The following is an 18,059-nucleotide window of genomic DNA, read 5'->3' on the forward strand; positions in this document are numbered from 1 at the left end:
TAAAATCTTCCTCTTGAATCACTCTATCTATTTAAACCGCATCAAAATCCAATGCGTAGTTTGAAATATTTAAGCACACAAAACGATATAGGGACAGAGAAAGCGACTTTGTTTTATACTATGTAGTGAAGTACCTAGCCGATATCTTTAAAAATCGCATCAGCATTCAGCAGCTTTTAAAAATCATAAAAATTCAACTTAAAAATCTATTCTAGTTTAAGAAGCACATGTTTTTCAAACAATAAAAATAAAAATTGTACCTTAGATGATAAATTTTATCGTACTGTACAATGTACATAGAGGTTACAATAAAACAAATAACATAAAACACAAATATTTATTACTACAGCTTTGGAATGCGTTATTTACACTAACTTAACAATAAATAGAATAACAATTATAAATATTATGCGTTAACTCTGGGCCAAGTGTGGCCAAGTGTGGCCAAGTTTGGCCAAGTTGGGCCAAGCATTGGTTTATGCTTCTGTCTCTAAATCAGCTTCGATTTCTTCAGGCGTTCTAAGATCGATTGCAAATCGTTTCTTGAAGCTAGGCGGTCTTTCGTCTAGTTCTGAAAAAATACAGTAGGAAAATTATTTTTATTGTCACAGGCTTAATCATTAATTGTGGTAGAGTAAACTTCAAAATATGTGACGAGTGAAAAGTTTTTTTATATGTGTATAGAATATTCAGTAGGTATACTATTTTAATATTTTCCACCATTTCATACATTTATGGGGATGATACAGAATAAAATGGAAAATTTATGTCAATATCCATCTTACATTCAAAATGGATTCATATTTGTTTACAAAAAAGACTCATTCTTGTGTAATTAGCGTGAATTTCGTTAATTATATGGGATTCCATTACATTTATGTAATGTAATAATTTCAATTCGTCTATCTACACACATTTATATCCAAAAAAATCTGTGCGTGTACTAGTGTACACACGTAAGAAGTGAAACTGCTTTATGACCTTATTTTTCAAAAAATAATTTACTATATGCAACTTTACAGAAATACGTCAAATCACGCGTGGTAGGGATAAGAAAAAGATGGCGCGTAACGGAAAAATGTCACGCGTAAGGAAAAAAATGTTACTTACACTAAATTTTTTTTCCAACCCCGATAAAGAAGTTTCACTTCAAAAGCCGTCGAATTGATTTTAATACCGTTACTTTTTAGTCTTTCTCCTTAAAAATTGTATTAATTAATTAAATGATTTTCCATCATGCCATAACCAATACATATAGAGACAGATAAAGCTAGCATGCGATTAGTAAAAAATAGTTCTGTCTCACCTGGCGTTGCTTGCATCTCTTTCACTCGTCTCGAATAATCTTGGAAAGCAGCCGCCAAGGAATATGTCAATCTTCTAGCAGAATTCCTGAAATATTACAAGATTTTTAATTATTAAAGTACAGAAAGATATTATTTACTACCGGTTTAGAAAGCAGTTTATAAATATAGAGTAGAGTCGAGAATTATTAAACTATCTAAATCTATAATATACTAAATCTAAAAGTTTTAAGTGATATTCTACTGAGAATAACTAGCTTTCCGCCTGCGGCTTCGCCCGCGTTTTCAAAGAAAAACTCGCATAGTTTCGGTTCCCGTGGGGTTATATAAAACCTATCCTATGTGTTAATCCAATGTTACCCTCTATATGTGTGCTAAATTTTATTGTAATCTGGTCAGTAGTATTTGCGTGAAAGAGTAACAAACACACACACACAAACTTTCGCATTTATAATATTAGTAGTAGTAGTAGGATAGGATAACACACAAATTATATATTTTTGTTTCAACTAAATATAATTTAAAATCAGTTTAATAAGTTTATTTCTGACACGCCTCGTACAAGCAAGCAAAACCGCGGGTGAAGCTAGTATGTTTGTAAGTTTGTATGCGCAATACATTGTAGCTATTGACATGATTTCACAACTTGACCAAATCTTATCTAAGCATAATCAGATAAATTCGTGAGAACTTGGTTATTGGAACATGGATTTCGAAATATCAAGTAATATTGTAAAGAGTAAATATATTTTTGTTCGTTTGTATTTCAATCAAAAACTATTTGAGCGATTGTAAAAAAAATACTAATATTTTACTATAAAAAATAAAAAACAGCGTGTATGCCGAGCAAACGTGTCAAAAGTTAAACTTCTTTGGCAAGATTTAAGATACCAAAATCCCCTTATTCCATGACGTGACGGTATTGCCATGACGCGACCTTAAAATTATTTTATTTCTAACGCGCCTAAAGAAGTTTCACTTCAAAAAAATTCTTTATCAGAAGTTTTTATCCCGGTTATAACGAGACAAAGCCAGGACAAGCAGCTAGTAATATTATAATTACTAGTTAATCGTCAAGATTCGCTCGTATTTTTAATCATCATTATAAAATAAATAAAATATTAATTAGCATGTTTGAAAATTTTAAATGGTCGAATCGGGGCTCATTTTTCAATCCTTGGTTAAAACTTATTCGTCGAATATATTATCGTGTAATACTTTATTGGACGGATAAGTTTTATCCAAGCATTGAAAAATCGGCCCTGACGTTATCTAAGTAATAACTAATAAGTGTTCCACTTCTTTCTTTTGTTTTATATGTATGTAGAAAAAAAAATGTTTTTACGGATTTCATATCCATAAAAAACTCTACATAACAAAAACAATACTTAAAAACATAAAACGCATTACAATTTTTTGCACGTAAATGCATCCACCATGACGTCACAGGTGTGAATTACTGGCTTGGAACTAAGGGTTGAGGGTGCATGGGAACTTGACATTTATATTGGGTCTTTATATAATATATATTTATTCAATCTTAACACTAATATTATTTTTTAAAAGAAGACCAATTTAATAAATAAATGTTTTATTCTAGGTAAAACAAATAATGTCAGTTAACACTTAACATAATATGTATATTGTCTTTATATTGTATAGGTGTTGTCCATTGCCTAAAGATTGCCTGGCAGCGATTGCTTAAAGCTATAAGGCCGCTATTTGTACAAATTGACTGATAAGATAATTGTACAATAAAGAACATATTATAAATCACAAACCTGCTTTCACAAACGAACGCGTGACATTCAAACGGGTTCAAGCCTTTAACATCAGCGTTGTCCTTAACAATTATCATCGAGAACACCCTTGTATACACCAAATCCTGTACACCATAAGATATTGACTCTATGTTGAAGAACACAGACATATGTTCAAATTCTTTGTTTCCATGGTGAACCGTTTCAACATGGACGCCTTCAACGGTTATTGTTAACTTCACGATGGGCAGGATTTGTCCTGAAATGGTTTAATAATATATATTAAGTATTTTGAAAGTAAGTAGGTAATATTATAGAGATTGTGTGTTAATTTTTGTTGCGATTAAACTCATAAACTAATCTATACTAATACTAGCGGCCCGCCCCGGCTTCGCCCGTGGTACATATGAAAAATAGATGTTGGCCGATTCTCAGACTTACCCGATATGCACAGAAAATTTCATGAGAATCGGTCCACCCGTTTCGGAGGAGTATGCAGACTAACATTGTGACACGAGAATTTTATATATAAGAAAGAATATTATAAAGCTGAAGAGTTTGTTTGTTTGAACGCGCTAATCTCAGAAACTACTGGTCCGATTTGAAAAATTCTTTCGGTGTTAGATAGCCCATTTATCGAGGAAGGTTATAGGCTATGTATCATCACGCTACGACCAACAGGAGCGGAGCAATGCGGGTGAAACCGCGGGGAACAGCTAGTCACCTTATAAAGAAAGATTGTTTTTTGTTAGTAGAATTCAATTAAACAAAACATTACAACTTATCGATCGATTTGATAAATTAAATCGTTGCCAAGTAATAACTTAATATGCTACTCGGAGTTGTTTTTATTCCTTGCAAAAACGTATAAGCTATTTTTTCGGAAATTTTATAATACGCTAGCTGCGCTTCGCGGTTTCACCCGCGTGGCTCCACTCCTGTTGGTCTTAGAGTAATGATATATAGCCTTCCTCGATAAATGGGCTATCTAAAACCGAAAGAATTTTTCAAATCGGACCAGTAGTTTCTGAGATTAGCACGTTCAAACAAACTCTTCAGCTTTAAAATATTAGTATAGATTGTGTGTTGCTACATACATTCAATATTAGTTAGAATTCTTAACAATTTCAATATTTTAAATAAACAATGTGAAATATAAACATTCAAAATAGTTCTTTTAAACGTGTTCTTAATTATTATGAATACTAACCTGGTGGCAATGCTTTGGCAGCAGCTACCATCAAATCGACAGGTTTCCTCGTATGTTTGATACCCCATAGTCCTCTCGCGTCGCTCTGACCAAGATATTTAACCTGAAATTAATAAAATGATTCCATTGTTAACTGCAAATATATGAAAAAAATGTGTGCGTGTACTATTGGAGGTAAGAAGTGAAACTTCTTTATGACCTTATTTAAAAACAATAATTTACATGCAACTTAACAGAAATACGTCGAATCACGAGTGGTAGGGTTATCCCTACCACTCGTGATTCGACGTATTTATGAAAAAGATGGCGCGTAACGGAAAAATGTCACGCGTAACGAAAAAATGTTACACTAAATTTTTTTCCAACCCCGATGAAGAAGTTTCACTTCAAAAATCGAATGAATTTATATTCAAATAGGCTATAACTCTAACATAAATAATGATAATGGTTATTAAATAGCGTATGCGGATAGTATTAAATGAAATGAAAATTCTTATTACGTATATTCAAGTATCTACCTAATTTTTTATTGATTTAGATTTGTAGAGTAAGACGATACTTATTTTTTTGGTATGTATAAGTATCAAATAGGTGATAAAAGACCAAATATTTATGTTTAAAATAATAATTTTATTGCATAAACTTGCATGCTATCAAACTATGAATATAAATATAGCGCTAAAACATTATTATATAAGCAATGTTATTTAAAATTTATAATTCAAATTATACCGAAGTAATTAAAATACATATTATAACGTTCCTAAAACAATACCTAATTAAAATTTTCCAAAATTTCAATGTCATTAAAAAACTCCAAACTATTTCATCTGTATTAATTAATTAGTTTTCCAACATGGCGACGTGACGTCACATCCGTCATGGCTGCCATGCTCCAATTATTCAGGATATCTAGATCGTTCTGCATTAATTATATATTTAATCGTTTAACCTTACATGTTAAGTGGGTCTGTATTTGTATGCGGCTGGTATCATTGCATTTACATCAAACGAGCGAATGCTCATTCTAACCCCACTAAGTCAAATAATGTAAACAGGCGTAAAACATTATTTCGTTGTTCTGCGTTCGAAAAGACTCTACGCAATGTTCTAAAGCGCGTCACACACGGTGAAGATACTATCATATTTTATCTTAAGATATGGTTATATTTTATATTATAGTATCTTAAGGTATCCGGTATCAGCGTTCTGACCATCATTTTTCTTATTGGCATTGCGTAAGACCCCTGTAGAACCGCCATCCTGTTACAACTGACCCGAAATTTTGTGGGTCATACTATAATATAAAATATAACCGTATCTTAAGATATAATATTATAGTATCTTCACCGTGTGTGACGCGCTTAATACTGAACAACACTGAATACGAGATTTCGTTTACACTAAAAGATCACGAAAGAATGCAAGAGCATTATATAGAGCAAGAGCTCTAGCTCTATGTTCGTTTGATGTGAATGCATCGTGACATAGTCTATACTAATATGTATTATAAAACTAAAGAGTTTGTTTGTTTGAACGCTCTAATCTCATGAATTACAGTTCCGATTTGAAAAATTATTTCAATTTTAGATAGTCCATTTATGGAGGAAGGCTATAGGTTATATAATATTATCCCGCTGAGACCAACAGGACAACAGGAGCGAAGCAATGCGGGTAAAACCACGGAGCACAGCTAGTACAAAATAAAGTCGCTATCTGTCAGTTATGTGACTTTTTTGTAGTGTAGTTATTCATAGCGATGGGTAATTAATAATTATAAACACTTTTACTAAATTTAAATTACAATGAGCGATGAAAGTGAACATAATTTAATATTTTAAAGACACATATCATTACAATATTTGTTTTAATTGCCAATTTGTAAGCTTTCACTTGATTTGAATGAAATTCGTAATGAGACTGCACTTTTTGTTATTTTAGCAAAATTAGGTAACTTTTGGATATGTTTTATTTATCGAATCTGTCAGTTAAAATTAATGTGTGAAAATATATTAATACGTCAAAAAGTGTAAAAAATATTAGGACTATAAACATCTGCAAGGTGGTATTTATTTCTCTGATACAACCACAGATACTATACTGTACTATTATTTTAATAGTACTATTTTATAGTACTATTAAAATTAATTATTATCTATATTGACAATATATAAAATATGTTCTAGATAGACTTTCGGTAGACTTAGCAGTAACTATATCAAAAAGTCGTAAAATTAGCTCTTGTTCTTCAATGTTAAAATAATTACAATTTGGAGAATAATCGGCAAGAAACTTCATGTTAAAATAATAAAATGTATGCGTGTACTAGAGTACACACGTAAAAAGTGAAACTTCTTTATGACCTTAAAAATGTCACGCCTACGGCGTAACGCAAAAAAATGTCACGCGTACGGCGTAACGCAAAAATGTTACACTCAATTTTTGTCTAACCCCGATAAAGAAGTTTCACTTCAATAAAATACAGTGACTAAAACTCAGTCAAAAGTAATCCAATTAAACGGTGACGTCATAAAGTGACACATTTGCTTAATTGCTTGATTAAAGTAAGGTCAAAAGGGCTTAAGTGATCGTTAGTATTAAGAATGTAAGTTGATGACCATTTATTAATACTTTTTAGGGTTTTCTGTGATGCATATTTTTTAATATTTTGTGTCATAGACATAGGTTAACTAAAATGTAGGTTATAGATAGGAAATCTATCCTATTTGTATTACACGATTTAACTCAATAACTACTTGACCAATTTAAATTTAAATTTTACTTCTTTGTTACAGTTATTTTATGCAGCGGGGACTAATTATTTGGCATTAATTGAAGTGAAACTTCTTTATCGGTGTTGGAAAAAAATTTAGTGTGACATTTTTTCGTTACGCGTGACATTTTTCCGTTACGCGCCATCTTTTTCTTATCCCTACCACGCGTGATTCGACGTATTTCTGTAAAGTTGCATATAGTAAATTATTATTGGAAAAATAAGGTCATAAAGAAGTTTCACTTCTTACGTGTGTACACTAGTACACGCACACTTTTTTTTAAAGACTAATAAACTGAAAATACACAAAAATACCGGTTAAGTTCGTAATACGCTAACCATTGTATCAATAACAAATGGAAATAAGAATCAATCTAATAAAATTCGTCATGATTATTTTTACACCCATTATCAATGATTGAAAGAATTAATCAATACATTCTGGAAAATTTATCAGTTCAGTAGTTATCCAAAATGTTTATCAGAACGTAAAGATTAAATGTTATTCATAATACATGTGGTTTATCCCCAAAATAATATTGGTGTTTATCTATGTTAGTTTATTCCGAAAATGATATAATTGTTCTTTTATTATGTATTGCCGTCGTATCAGAGAAGGGCAAATCTAGCATTTTGGTGGAACTGAGATAATTGGGTTTAAAGTTTTTACCATATTCTGCTTCATAGCGTAGAACCGCGTTAATACCACTTACTACAAAGAAAAGGCATATAATTGACTGTGGGCACAACTGGCGCGTTTCGACCGAACCCTGCCCTCCTTTCCTCACCCCTAATCGCAAATAGTTAAAAGAAAAGGCACAACTCGTTATTTGTGCCTTTTATACGTTAATTAATTGAAACATGCAATGATCTTTTATTAAGTATTTATGTATTTATTCCTCTATTGTACCAAAGGTTGTCTGGAAGAAATCGCTCTAAGCGATAAGACCGCCAATTGTACTTAGTGTAAGTTATATTTAAGTGTTTGTATTTCTTGTTTTGTTATCTTTAAGTGCAATAAAGTATTAATAAATAAATAATAAATAAGTAGACAGGGCACATCTGGCCACACATCTGGCATTTGAGCCTTTTCTTTGTTATGTTGTAGATGTGCCTTTTGAAGTAGTTTTTAGTAAAAATCTGTATGAAATAAAGTCACATCTACGTATAATATGTGCCTTTTCATTGTAATGGTAAGTAAATGTGCCTTTTAACACCTTTTAATTACATAAAACGAAAATATTTGTATCATTTGTGCCTTTTTATCTCCGGATTCCTTGGAGGTAAAATTCTACAAAAAAAAGAGCAGATGCGCCTTTTTTTCCTGATTCCAAATATGTATATAACTCAATTTTTCAAAAAAATGTTAGTTGTGCCCTTTTTTGCTTCTGCCTTCTAATGAAAGTATTATAAAATATATTATATTTACATGAAATATGTGAAAACGTGGGAAAGGTGAGCCTAATTTGTTTACCATTATTTGCACCTTTTATTGTGAACTAGCTGTGCTCCGCGGTTTTACCCGCAGTGCTCCGCTCCTGTTGGTCTTAGCGAGATGATATATAGCCTTAGCTTATTAGCCTTCCTCGATAAATGGGCTATCTAACACAGAAATAATTTTTCAAATCGGACCAGTAGTTCCTGAGATTAGCGCGTTCAAACAAACAAACTTTTTACCTTTATAATATTAATAGTATAGATATCAAATAGCGTTTTTCCGCCTCATAAAGTGGTAAATAAGGAAGAATACCGGTGAGAGGTTTTATGTAGAGCCTGTGTGTAGAGCTTATCAAATTCTACATAAAACTCTTTTGAAGTTAAACGCGAAAAAAGTCGTAAAGTAAAATCAAAAGCTTTGCCCTACAGAAAGCTACTGGCAAATAAAAGGTGTACAGATTGGTTAACGAATAAGGTTAAAAGTCCCATATTTAAGTCCCAATTTATATCACGTGTTGGTTTTTTTTTCAGAAAAACGATGAAAGAAGAAAGGCGCTAAAAATATGAAAACTTAACGGCCATGTGAACCTCACGGTATAGACTATTGATAATTTTCGTGAAGGCAGGGCAACGTCTGTCGGGTCAGCTTGTATTTTTCTCGTTTATGTTAGTTTGGTACATAAGTTAGAAAAGTATCAAATTTCATCAAAATACGTTTGCGTAGTTATCTATACTAATATTATAGAGCTGAAGAGTTTGTTTGTTAGTTTGTTTGAACGCGCTAATCTCGGGAACTACTGGTCCGATTTGAAAAATTCTTTCGGTGTTAGATAACCCATTCATCGAGGGAGTATAGACTATATTATATCATCACGCTAAGACCAACAGGAGCGGAGTCACGCGGGTGAAACCGCGGAGCGCAGCTAGTTATAGATAATTACAGATATTTGCGTAGTTATCACTACATAGTATAAAACAAAGTCGCTTTCTCTGTCCATATGTCCCTTTGTATGCTTAAATCTTTAAAACTACGCAACGGATATTGATGCGGATTTTTTTAATAGATAGAGTGATTCAAGAGGATGGTTTTAGTATATAATTTATTAGGTTTTAGACAAAGCGGGCGAAGCCGCGGGCGGTAAGCTAGTTTCTAAATATAGGTACTAACATCTTCTCCTGTATAAAATTAGATTTGTTAACGGCCTTTTGATGTTTTAACACGCATTGTTTTCAATTTAGCAACGATTTTACAGAGCGGAACGGATTACCAATAGCTTAAGCGAAGTATATACATATACGTTACACAGCTTATATTTAGCCAACTGTGTAGGAAGGAGTTGTTTTTTAATTCAATAAAAAAACAACTCTCAAAATAAAATTATTTATGTTTTTGGGGACTGCGTTTAGGAATTGAAACGAGTGTCACTAAAAACGTAAAAAGACATAGGTATTCTTAGGTTCACATTTTCAATTTAGCGCAGCATACTTCTTTTTTTATTATTAAAAATTCCTTGTAGGAAATAAATAATGACAATAAGATGAGTATCTAGTTAACATGATCATTTTCACACATGTAACACATTATCTAAATTACGTACCTAATTACAAAAATCAAAAACATAATATAAACAGAAAAAAATAACAATAATAAGAGTTGATTTAAGATTGAGTTTTAAAAATAAGTACCCATAATTAAACATGATTTAACCCTACTTCCCACGTCTCAGATTGAAGTAAATCGTGTTTTATTTTTATATGCTTAAACCTAATGCATTGTAATATTTATCTACGCAATCTTAACATTTTAGAGAACTTTTTTTCATGGAAACACTTTTCAGAGAATTATTACATGTCATGGTACATCAGGTCAAAGTCAGGTGACGTGATTTTGCAGCCGAAAACGACCGTTATTTTTTAGTTTTTGGTGTAGTGCTCAAAAAAAATTAGATAAGTAGATTTGAGTTCTAGCTATGTAAACTAGACTATATTACGGTTGCGTGAAACGTAAAAAATGCCCAGAATCTTTCGTTTATACTTGGTAGAGTCGATTGAAATTAAGTCTTTAAGTGGGAAGATATCATCCCAGTGTTCGTCACTGCACACGACATTCGGAAATTCTATATATAAAATCTATCTATCTATGTCTAAAAAATCTTTTTTAGTTGGTATAAGCAACTTATTTATTGTTATTCGTTATTTCCTGATCAGATAATTAGAAATCTTAACTCAATACATTAGTATTTACCTATTGTTTTTATTTTGTTGTAGAAAAATGCCATTTTTATGTTGAAGTCATTCATTTTTCAATTCCCAAATTCTTCCCTCAGTAAAAGAAACTTGCATTGATGAGTACTTTCACCTCCTTTATTAAAAAAATTGATCTTTATAATTTTTTACGATAACATTAAATTCACAAGTGGAGTCAGGGCAACTAACTAGTGTTTTAAAATATTGATGTCTGGAGTGGACACTGGGAGCTATAGTTCCCACCTTTCCAAACTTTTTACAAGAGAGAACAGATGACGGGATATATACTTCCCACCGAAAAAAGGGTACTTCCCCCCCACTAACCCCTTTTTTGTGTGTATTTTTGAAATCTACGACCCAAAATTACCCAGGAACATATCTCCCTTTTTTGTTAGCTCCTCCACAGGCTCGCGTTTGAATAAGGGTTAAGTTTGAGTTTGAGTTTGAATTTGAGTTGAACTCACTTGAAACGTAATCGGTAAGTCACTAACTGTGACAGGTCCTTCTTGATCCGCCATCTTTTTTCATGCTCTTTTGACTCACGACATATCTATGAACCTGTAATGAAAATAAACTCATTTATATATGTACTTAATATTTTTATACATTTATGACAGACTAGCTGTGCTCCGCGGTTTCGCCCGCATTGTTCAGCTCCAGTTGGTCTTAGCGTGATGATATATAGCCTATAGCTTTCTTCGATAAATGGTCTATGTAACACTGAAATAATTTTTGAAATCAGACCCGTAGTTCCAGAGATTAGCGCGTTCAAATAAACAAACTCTTCAGCTTTGTAATCTGATTTGGCTTCTAGATAATAAGCTCTGTTTAATTTATCTGTCAGTTAAAATGACAGATAATTATTAATGAAAATATGTATATAGGTATGCGTCCAAACGTGTTGAGTAGGTCAAATCGGTTATGTATGTTTGTCCTCACATTTATCGGAAAGTATTGATCGGATTTTGTTAATTTTACATTTGTCTGTTAATTTGCTCTACCTACAATTTATCCCTTAAAAATCTGCAAAACAGCTGAAAATCCATCATTCTCGTACATTTATATTGAATACCTATCACTACATAGTATAAAACAAAGTCGCTTTCTCTGTCCCTATGTCCCATTGTATGCTTAAATTTTTAAAACTACGCAACGGATTTTGATGCGGTTTTTTTAATAGATAGAGTGATTCAAGAGGATGGTTTTAACTTTTAGTATATACTTATTAGTTTTTAGACAAAGCGGGTGAAGCCGCGGGCGGTAAGCTAGTAAGATATATCACTACATAGTATAAAACAAAGTCGCTTTCCCTGTCCCTATGTCCTTATGTCCCTATGTCCCTTTGTACGCTTAAATCTTTGAAACTACGCAACGGATTTTGATGCGGTTTTTTTTAATAGATAGAGTGATTCAAGAGGAAGGTTCATATGTATAATAACATCCAGTAAATAGTGGAGAAGTACTGTTATTTTTGAGGTTTCTAATGTGATGTCGTAAAAAATTACATTTTTTCCGCTTAAATTGCAAATGCAGGCTGAACCCTACGAGTTTTATCAAAATAATGTACTAAGTATTATACACATTGAAAAGGTCTACAGAAAAGTCCGCGGTGGTATATGTCTATCTCTTATGGATAACCCACAATAACTTTTTTTTGTCATTTACTTTTTACGACTAATAATGGCTAATTTTCGAAGCGATTTTAACCAATACAGCATTAATCCTTAACCAATTAAATACCTTGAATACATTGTTCATTTAATATAGATCTATATGGCCCTTTACACCGTATGATTTAAGTGAATATTTTCGAAGATATTACAGATTTAAAAATTGCGGGACGTAGCGTTTGCAGCGCTACAGGCCGGCCGCCCGGCTATCTATTTTATACCCGTGCGAAGCCGGAGCGGGACGCTATGTTTTTATATACAACGTTCACAGTTTTTCTGTAGTGTATTTAGTATCAGCATTGCACCCGTGCGAAGCCGGGGCGGGTCGCTAGTGTACCTATAAGATGAGAAATTTTTAACGAAAAGAAAAAAATCGATCACACCGTTAAAGCGAAAGACGCGGGTTCGAATCTCTCGTAATCGAATATTTTATTTCTATAAAAATTCCTCATTTATATAGCACTAGCTTTCCGCTCGCGGCTTCGCCCGCGTTTTCAAAGAAAAACCTGCATAGTTCTCGTTCACGTGAGATTTCCGGGATAAAACCTATCCTATGTGTTAATCCAAGTTACCCTCTATATGTGTGCTTAATTTCATTGTAATCGGTTCAGTAGTATTAACGTGAAAGAGTAACGAACACACACATCCTCACAAACTTTCGCATTTATAATATTAGTAGGATTTGCATGCTATGAAACTATTTATTAAAAATGTATAAGTTGTTTAACACGTAGTAAATGTAATAAAGTAAAAACCCTACACGTAAAGTTACATTTTCCATTATGTGTTACCATCATTAAGTGATAAGGCGCAACCTTGGCGATGCTATTTGCGAATATTATCACTTATAGAGAAAATGCATTGTACCTAATAAATAAAACATCGATTGCTTATATTATAAAATAAAATAGATATTTCAAATAAAAAAAGAGCATCCATGCCGAGCGCACGTGTCAGAAGTGAAACTTCTTTGGCAAGATTCAAAGCTACCAAAATCGTCACTTTATTACAAGACGTGACGGTATTGCCATGACGCGACCTTTAAATTTTCCTCTCAACGCGCCTAAAGAAATTTCACTTCAAAAGTCATCTTATAAGTTGTTTAATTTGATATTTTTGGTTTTATGGCATTCAAAATATATTAAAAATTTATCCCCCCATTCACTCCCTATTCCGAATTTTATAAATGTTACCTAACTAACCTTTTAAAGCGTTATTCCCTTGAGATTAATAAATATTATTACGTACTAGCGGTCCGCCCCGGCTTCGCCCGTGGTACATGTTTACATTTTCTCTACATAAGAACCATCCTCGTACTTCCAGGAATATAATAAAAAAAGAATTATCGAAATCGGTTCAGCCGTTCTCGAGTTATGCGCTTACCAACACATTTTGCGATTCATTTTTATATATAAGAAGAAGATTTAAAATGTCAAGTTCCCATGCACCCTCAACCCTTAGTTCCGAGCCAGTAATTCACACCTGTGACGTCACGGTGGGTGCATTTACATGCAAAAATGCATTAGATCGACGTAATTAATACATTTTCTAAATATTTACTAATAAGAAAGTACATCTTAAAGAAATAATCCATCCTATAATATTATAAATGCGAAAGTAACTCTGTCTGTCTGTCTGTTACTCAATCACGCCTTAACTACTGAACCAATTTGCATGAAATTTAGTATAGAGATATTTTGATACCCGAGAAAGGACATAGGATAGGTTTTATCCCGGAAATCCTACGGGAACGGGTTTTTCTTTGAAAACGCGGGCGAAGCCAGGGCGGACCGCTAGTGAATAAGATAAACTCGTGAAATAGTATTGTCACCGATCCTTGATAAGTGTACAAAGTTTGAATTAAATCGACTGATTTTGACTCCGTTTAAAGTCAAAAGGAGTCGGTTACATACATACATGTGAAGCTAAAAGCGTGTTAATGAAGAAATTTGTGCAAAAACTGCACAATTATAAAAAATGTTTGTTTCAAGATAATATTGTGTCCTTTCTGTTCAGGTTTGCGTTATCAGCAGATAATATACCACATGACTGATAATATTATGTGCCTGGGTAAATGTTTAAATTATAAATATTTATATTTTTGAATCACGGGATTCCATCCTGATCTTTCTATTATATTCTAGCGGTCGGCCCCGGCTTCGCCCATGGTACATGTTTACGTTTTCTCTCCATAAGAACCATCCTCTTGCTTCAAAAAATCTATAATACTAATATTATAAGGCTGAAGAGTTTTTTTGTTTGAACGCGTTAATATCAGGAACTACTGGTCCGATTTGAAAAATTAATTTGGTGTCAGATAGCTTATCGAGGAAGGCTATAGGCTATATATCATCACGCTAAGAACAACAGGAGCGGAACAATGCGGGTAAAACCACGGGACACAGCTAGTAAATAATAATTATAATCTTTATAGTAATGCACTTTTAACTGACTTCCAAAAAAGGTAGAGATACTATTCTAGTAAGATTTCAATTTACGAGAAACAAACCCCTCTTTTTATAGGTTGGTTAAAACCACCTGTCAAATATAATTCGGGGGACAGATGTAGAGATCGTTATAACAGGTGACTGACGGCAGACGATTTTATCTGCCTTCAAATAGGAAGGGGACTGAGTTTTAACTTTTTTTCGCAAATTTAGTAATACCATAAATACTATAAGTTAATACGAAATTTTTGTTTATTGATAATATTATTTATCGTGATTAAATAATTGATTTTGGTACATTTTTTTTTGTGTAATATAATTAATTGGTATTATGTATTAAACTAATTTTAAAATTAATTAAATTAATTTAGTAATGAATCCATTTCGTTTGCTACTCGTTCAATACAAAATAAAAAAAATATTTAATTAATATGAAGCTATAAGAATTTTTCTTGATATTTTTTGGTTTGTTATTAAAGAGTGTATTTCAAGTTTATTATATAGATAGATATTATATAGCTCAAGAACGGCTGAACAGATTTTGAAACCTCTATCACCAAGCATAACGCTACATTTTCTCTTCTTTTACTACAACAAAAATATACAAATATAGCGTAATATTAAGCTTTTAATACAGACAATAAGACAGACATTTTTGATTACCTTCCGTCTGTTCGTCACGGTACGCTCACTATAAATTGTAGAGTCACATAATTATGTACAATGCTCTCAAAATCGCATTGTTTCCCGTCATTCAAATATACATACATACATTTAGTGTGACTAATAATATAAAAGAAAAGTTTTTTTGTTTGTTTGTTACGTTTGAACGGAAAACATCGATTGAGTTTGAGTTTGAGTTTGAGTCTGGATTAGCTAGTGTATAGTATACGAATATAATACACGAAAGTTTGGATGTTTGTTACTCTATCACGCAAAAACAGCTGATTGTAGTATATTTATGGAATTTAATATATATGTTACGGGTTTTTATACCACTAATATTAAAATAAATGCGAAAGTTTGTGAGGATGGATGTATCATGTATGTGATATTGAATTAACATTTAACACATAGGATTGGTTTTTATCCCGGAAATCCCACTAGCACGAGAACTATGCGGGTTTTTCTTTAAAAACGCGGGCGAGACCACGGGCGGAAAGCTAGTTAAAATATAATGCGAGTGAAACCGAGTGCTTATAGTAGCATAATAACATATTATTTTAATGTAAAGGTAGAGTTTGGCTGACTCATCTATACTAATATTATAAAGAGTAAAGGTTTGTATGTATGTATGGTTTTCACGCATAAACTACTGGACCGATTTTGATGAAATTTGGCACAGATAATCTTTAGACCCTGAAAAAGAACATAGGCTACCTTTTATTGCGAAATATGTACCACGGGCGAAGACGGGGCGGACCGCTAGTACCATATAGGCTGGCTATTAACTAATCGAAATCATTAGATTATGACCACCTAAAACTGTAATATTTTTAAAGGTTGTAATTTTACACATAATGACTGTAATATTCACAATAATGTAACAATAAAATTACATAAACAAAAATTGTATTTTATTTTTGTCTCTACATTTCAAACTACTAAATCAATTTTGATTTTACTGTTATAGCGTTCCATAAATTATTCCAAAATAACAAAAACAAGAATGGTCACAATTCGATTCGATTGTTTCGGAGAAATGCGTGGACAAACATACATATTTATGATAACACATATGCCTATAAACTTTATTTATAGGAACTGGACAACCGTTAAATATATTTAAAACTGAAACCGTCTAGTAATTTGTCATACCATTCATTTAGAAAAACTAAGCCGTTTTTGATTGAGTGAACATGAAGGTACTATCTAGTAAGGCTTCATATCAAAGGATTACATGCTGATAACTGATAAGTAAACTATACATATAAAACCTATATCTACCTTTTTATGACAAATACATAAATAACGTTATCTACCTGTTACTATAATTAAGCCTCTAATAGTTAACATGATTTTTTTTTTTTTTTTTTTTTTTTAAAAGGCACCCGCCATCACAGGGTGTTCGCGCCACCTCTGGAATTTTTTTTTTTTTTTTTTTTTTTTTTTTTTATTTATTTACAATCACTATTTATATCCACATAATAAATTAAAAATAGAATTATTACAAAATAAAAATATTACAAATACAAAATTAAATATTAAAATACTGGTAAATAAAATAAATAAAATAAATGCTACAACAATTGAAACTATCCCTAATATCACAGAATCACATCACACCCCATTATTTCGTTTATTGACTACTTCTACAATATATTTACAATATTTAAAGAAAGTATCCCTAAACTTATCCCCCAGGGCGGAAGGTAGATTCTCACCCGTCATCGCCATGCCTAATTTTTGTTCAATAGCATATCTATTGCTTGCAAAAATAGGGCACTCGAGTAACAGGTGAGGAACCGTCTCCTCTACTCCGGGCTGACATAGACACGACGGATTCTCCTTCAGCTTGAATCTGTTCAAGTAGAAGGCGAATCCGCCGTGACCAGTCAGTACTTGTGTGATGTGGTGTGTGATGTCTATTTTTCCGACTACTTTGTATGCAGCTAGTTAACATGATTATTACATAAGTACTTACAAACACAACACAAAATCACTTTGTATGCAGCTAGTTAACATGATTATTACATAAGTACTTACAAACACAACACAAAATCACAACACATATAAAACCTTTTTTTGTAAAAACGAAAACTGGCTGAATAGAAACGTCAAAACACAATTGAAAAAAAAAATAAAAACAAAATCAAAATGGCCGCGTCCGTCACGCGCCGCGTCGAAGCAGTATTGTGAATACGAATTCTATATTCAAAATCGGAGTATATGACCACCGGTATGTGTTGACCTATATGGTAGAATGCGTTTTCCCTTTCTACATACAATTATCACGTACAACGGGGAGCGGGGGAGGTCTTTATAAATTGGTCATCGCATACACACATGCACGTATACTAATACATTAGATTGCTGAATTTTCAACCTTATTTCTTTATAAATAGGGTTGTATTTAACTGTGTAGATAAGTTTGTAGATTACATATAGGCTGAGGTAACCAAGTGATAAGAGATACAGGCTGTTCATACGCTTTAGGCTACGCGCAGACATACAGCGTTCTGCGTTCCGCGTTCTGCGTTCTGCGTTCGTC

The 18,059-nt window shown here is 32.6% G+C and overlaps 2 protein-coding genes across 4 annotated transcripts in view; one reads left to right on the forward strand and one right to left on the reverse strand.

The window, feature by feature from the left end:
- The window catches only part of LOC149476386 (uncharacterized), a 244,529-nt gene that overhangs the window by 111,797 nt on the left and 114,673 nt on the right, over positions 1 to 18,059 (forward strand). Inside the window, exon 20 of one of the 2 annotated variants that reach the window (XR_016317865.1) lies at positions 7,113 to 7,274. The exons of the other annotated variant lie outside the window; for it this stretch is intronic. The gene's annotated coding sequence lies outside the window, so the exon portion shown is untranslated. Of the gene's footprint in view, positions 1 to 7,112; positions 7,275 to 18,059 lie in introns of those variants that run through there. 2 annotated transcript variants of the gene reach the window in all.
- LOC149476393 (low density lipoprotein receptor adapter protein 1) lies at positions 324 to 17,719 on the reverse strand. 2 transcript variants are annotated; one of them, XM_089712349.1, is made up of 6 exons: positions 17,555 to 17,719; positions 11,196 to 11,289; positions 4,275 to 4,377; positions 3,086 to 3,323; positions 1,307 to 1,392; positions 324 to 571 (listed from the first exon to the last, which is right to left on the reverse strand). In XM_089712349.1, exons 2-6 carry the CDS (start codon positions 11,247 to 11,249, stop codon positions 477 to 479), a joined length of 576 nt encoding a protein of 191 aa, XP_089568475.1. In that variant the 5' UTR covers positions 11,250 to 11,289; positions 17,555 to 17,719; the 3' UTR covers positions 324 to 476. The 2 variants fall into 2 exon arrangements, with proteins under 2 accessions (XP_089568475.1, XP_089568476.1); XM_089712350.1 differs by lacking the exon at positions 17,555 to 17,719 and adding an exon at positions 17,493 to 17,511.

Source organism: Colias philodice, chromosome 28, assembly GCF_061535455.1.
Source record: "Colias philodice isolate Cphi_HAF_F1 chromosome 28, ilColPhil1 Martin Lab GWU primary, whole genome shotgun sequence".
Classification (NCBI taxonomy): domain Eukaryota; kingdom Metazoa; phylum Arthropoda; class Insecta; order Lepidoptera; family Pieridae; genus Colias; species Colias philodice.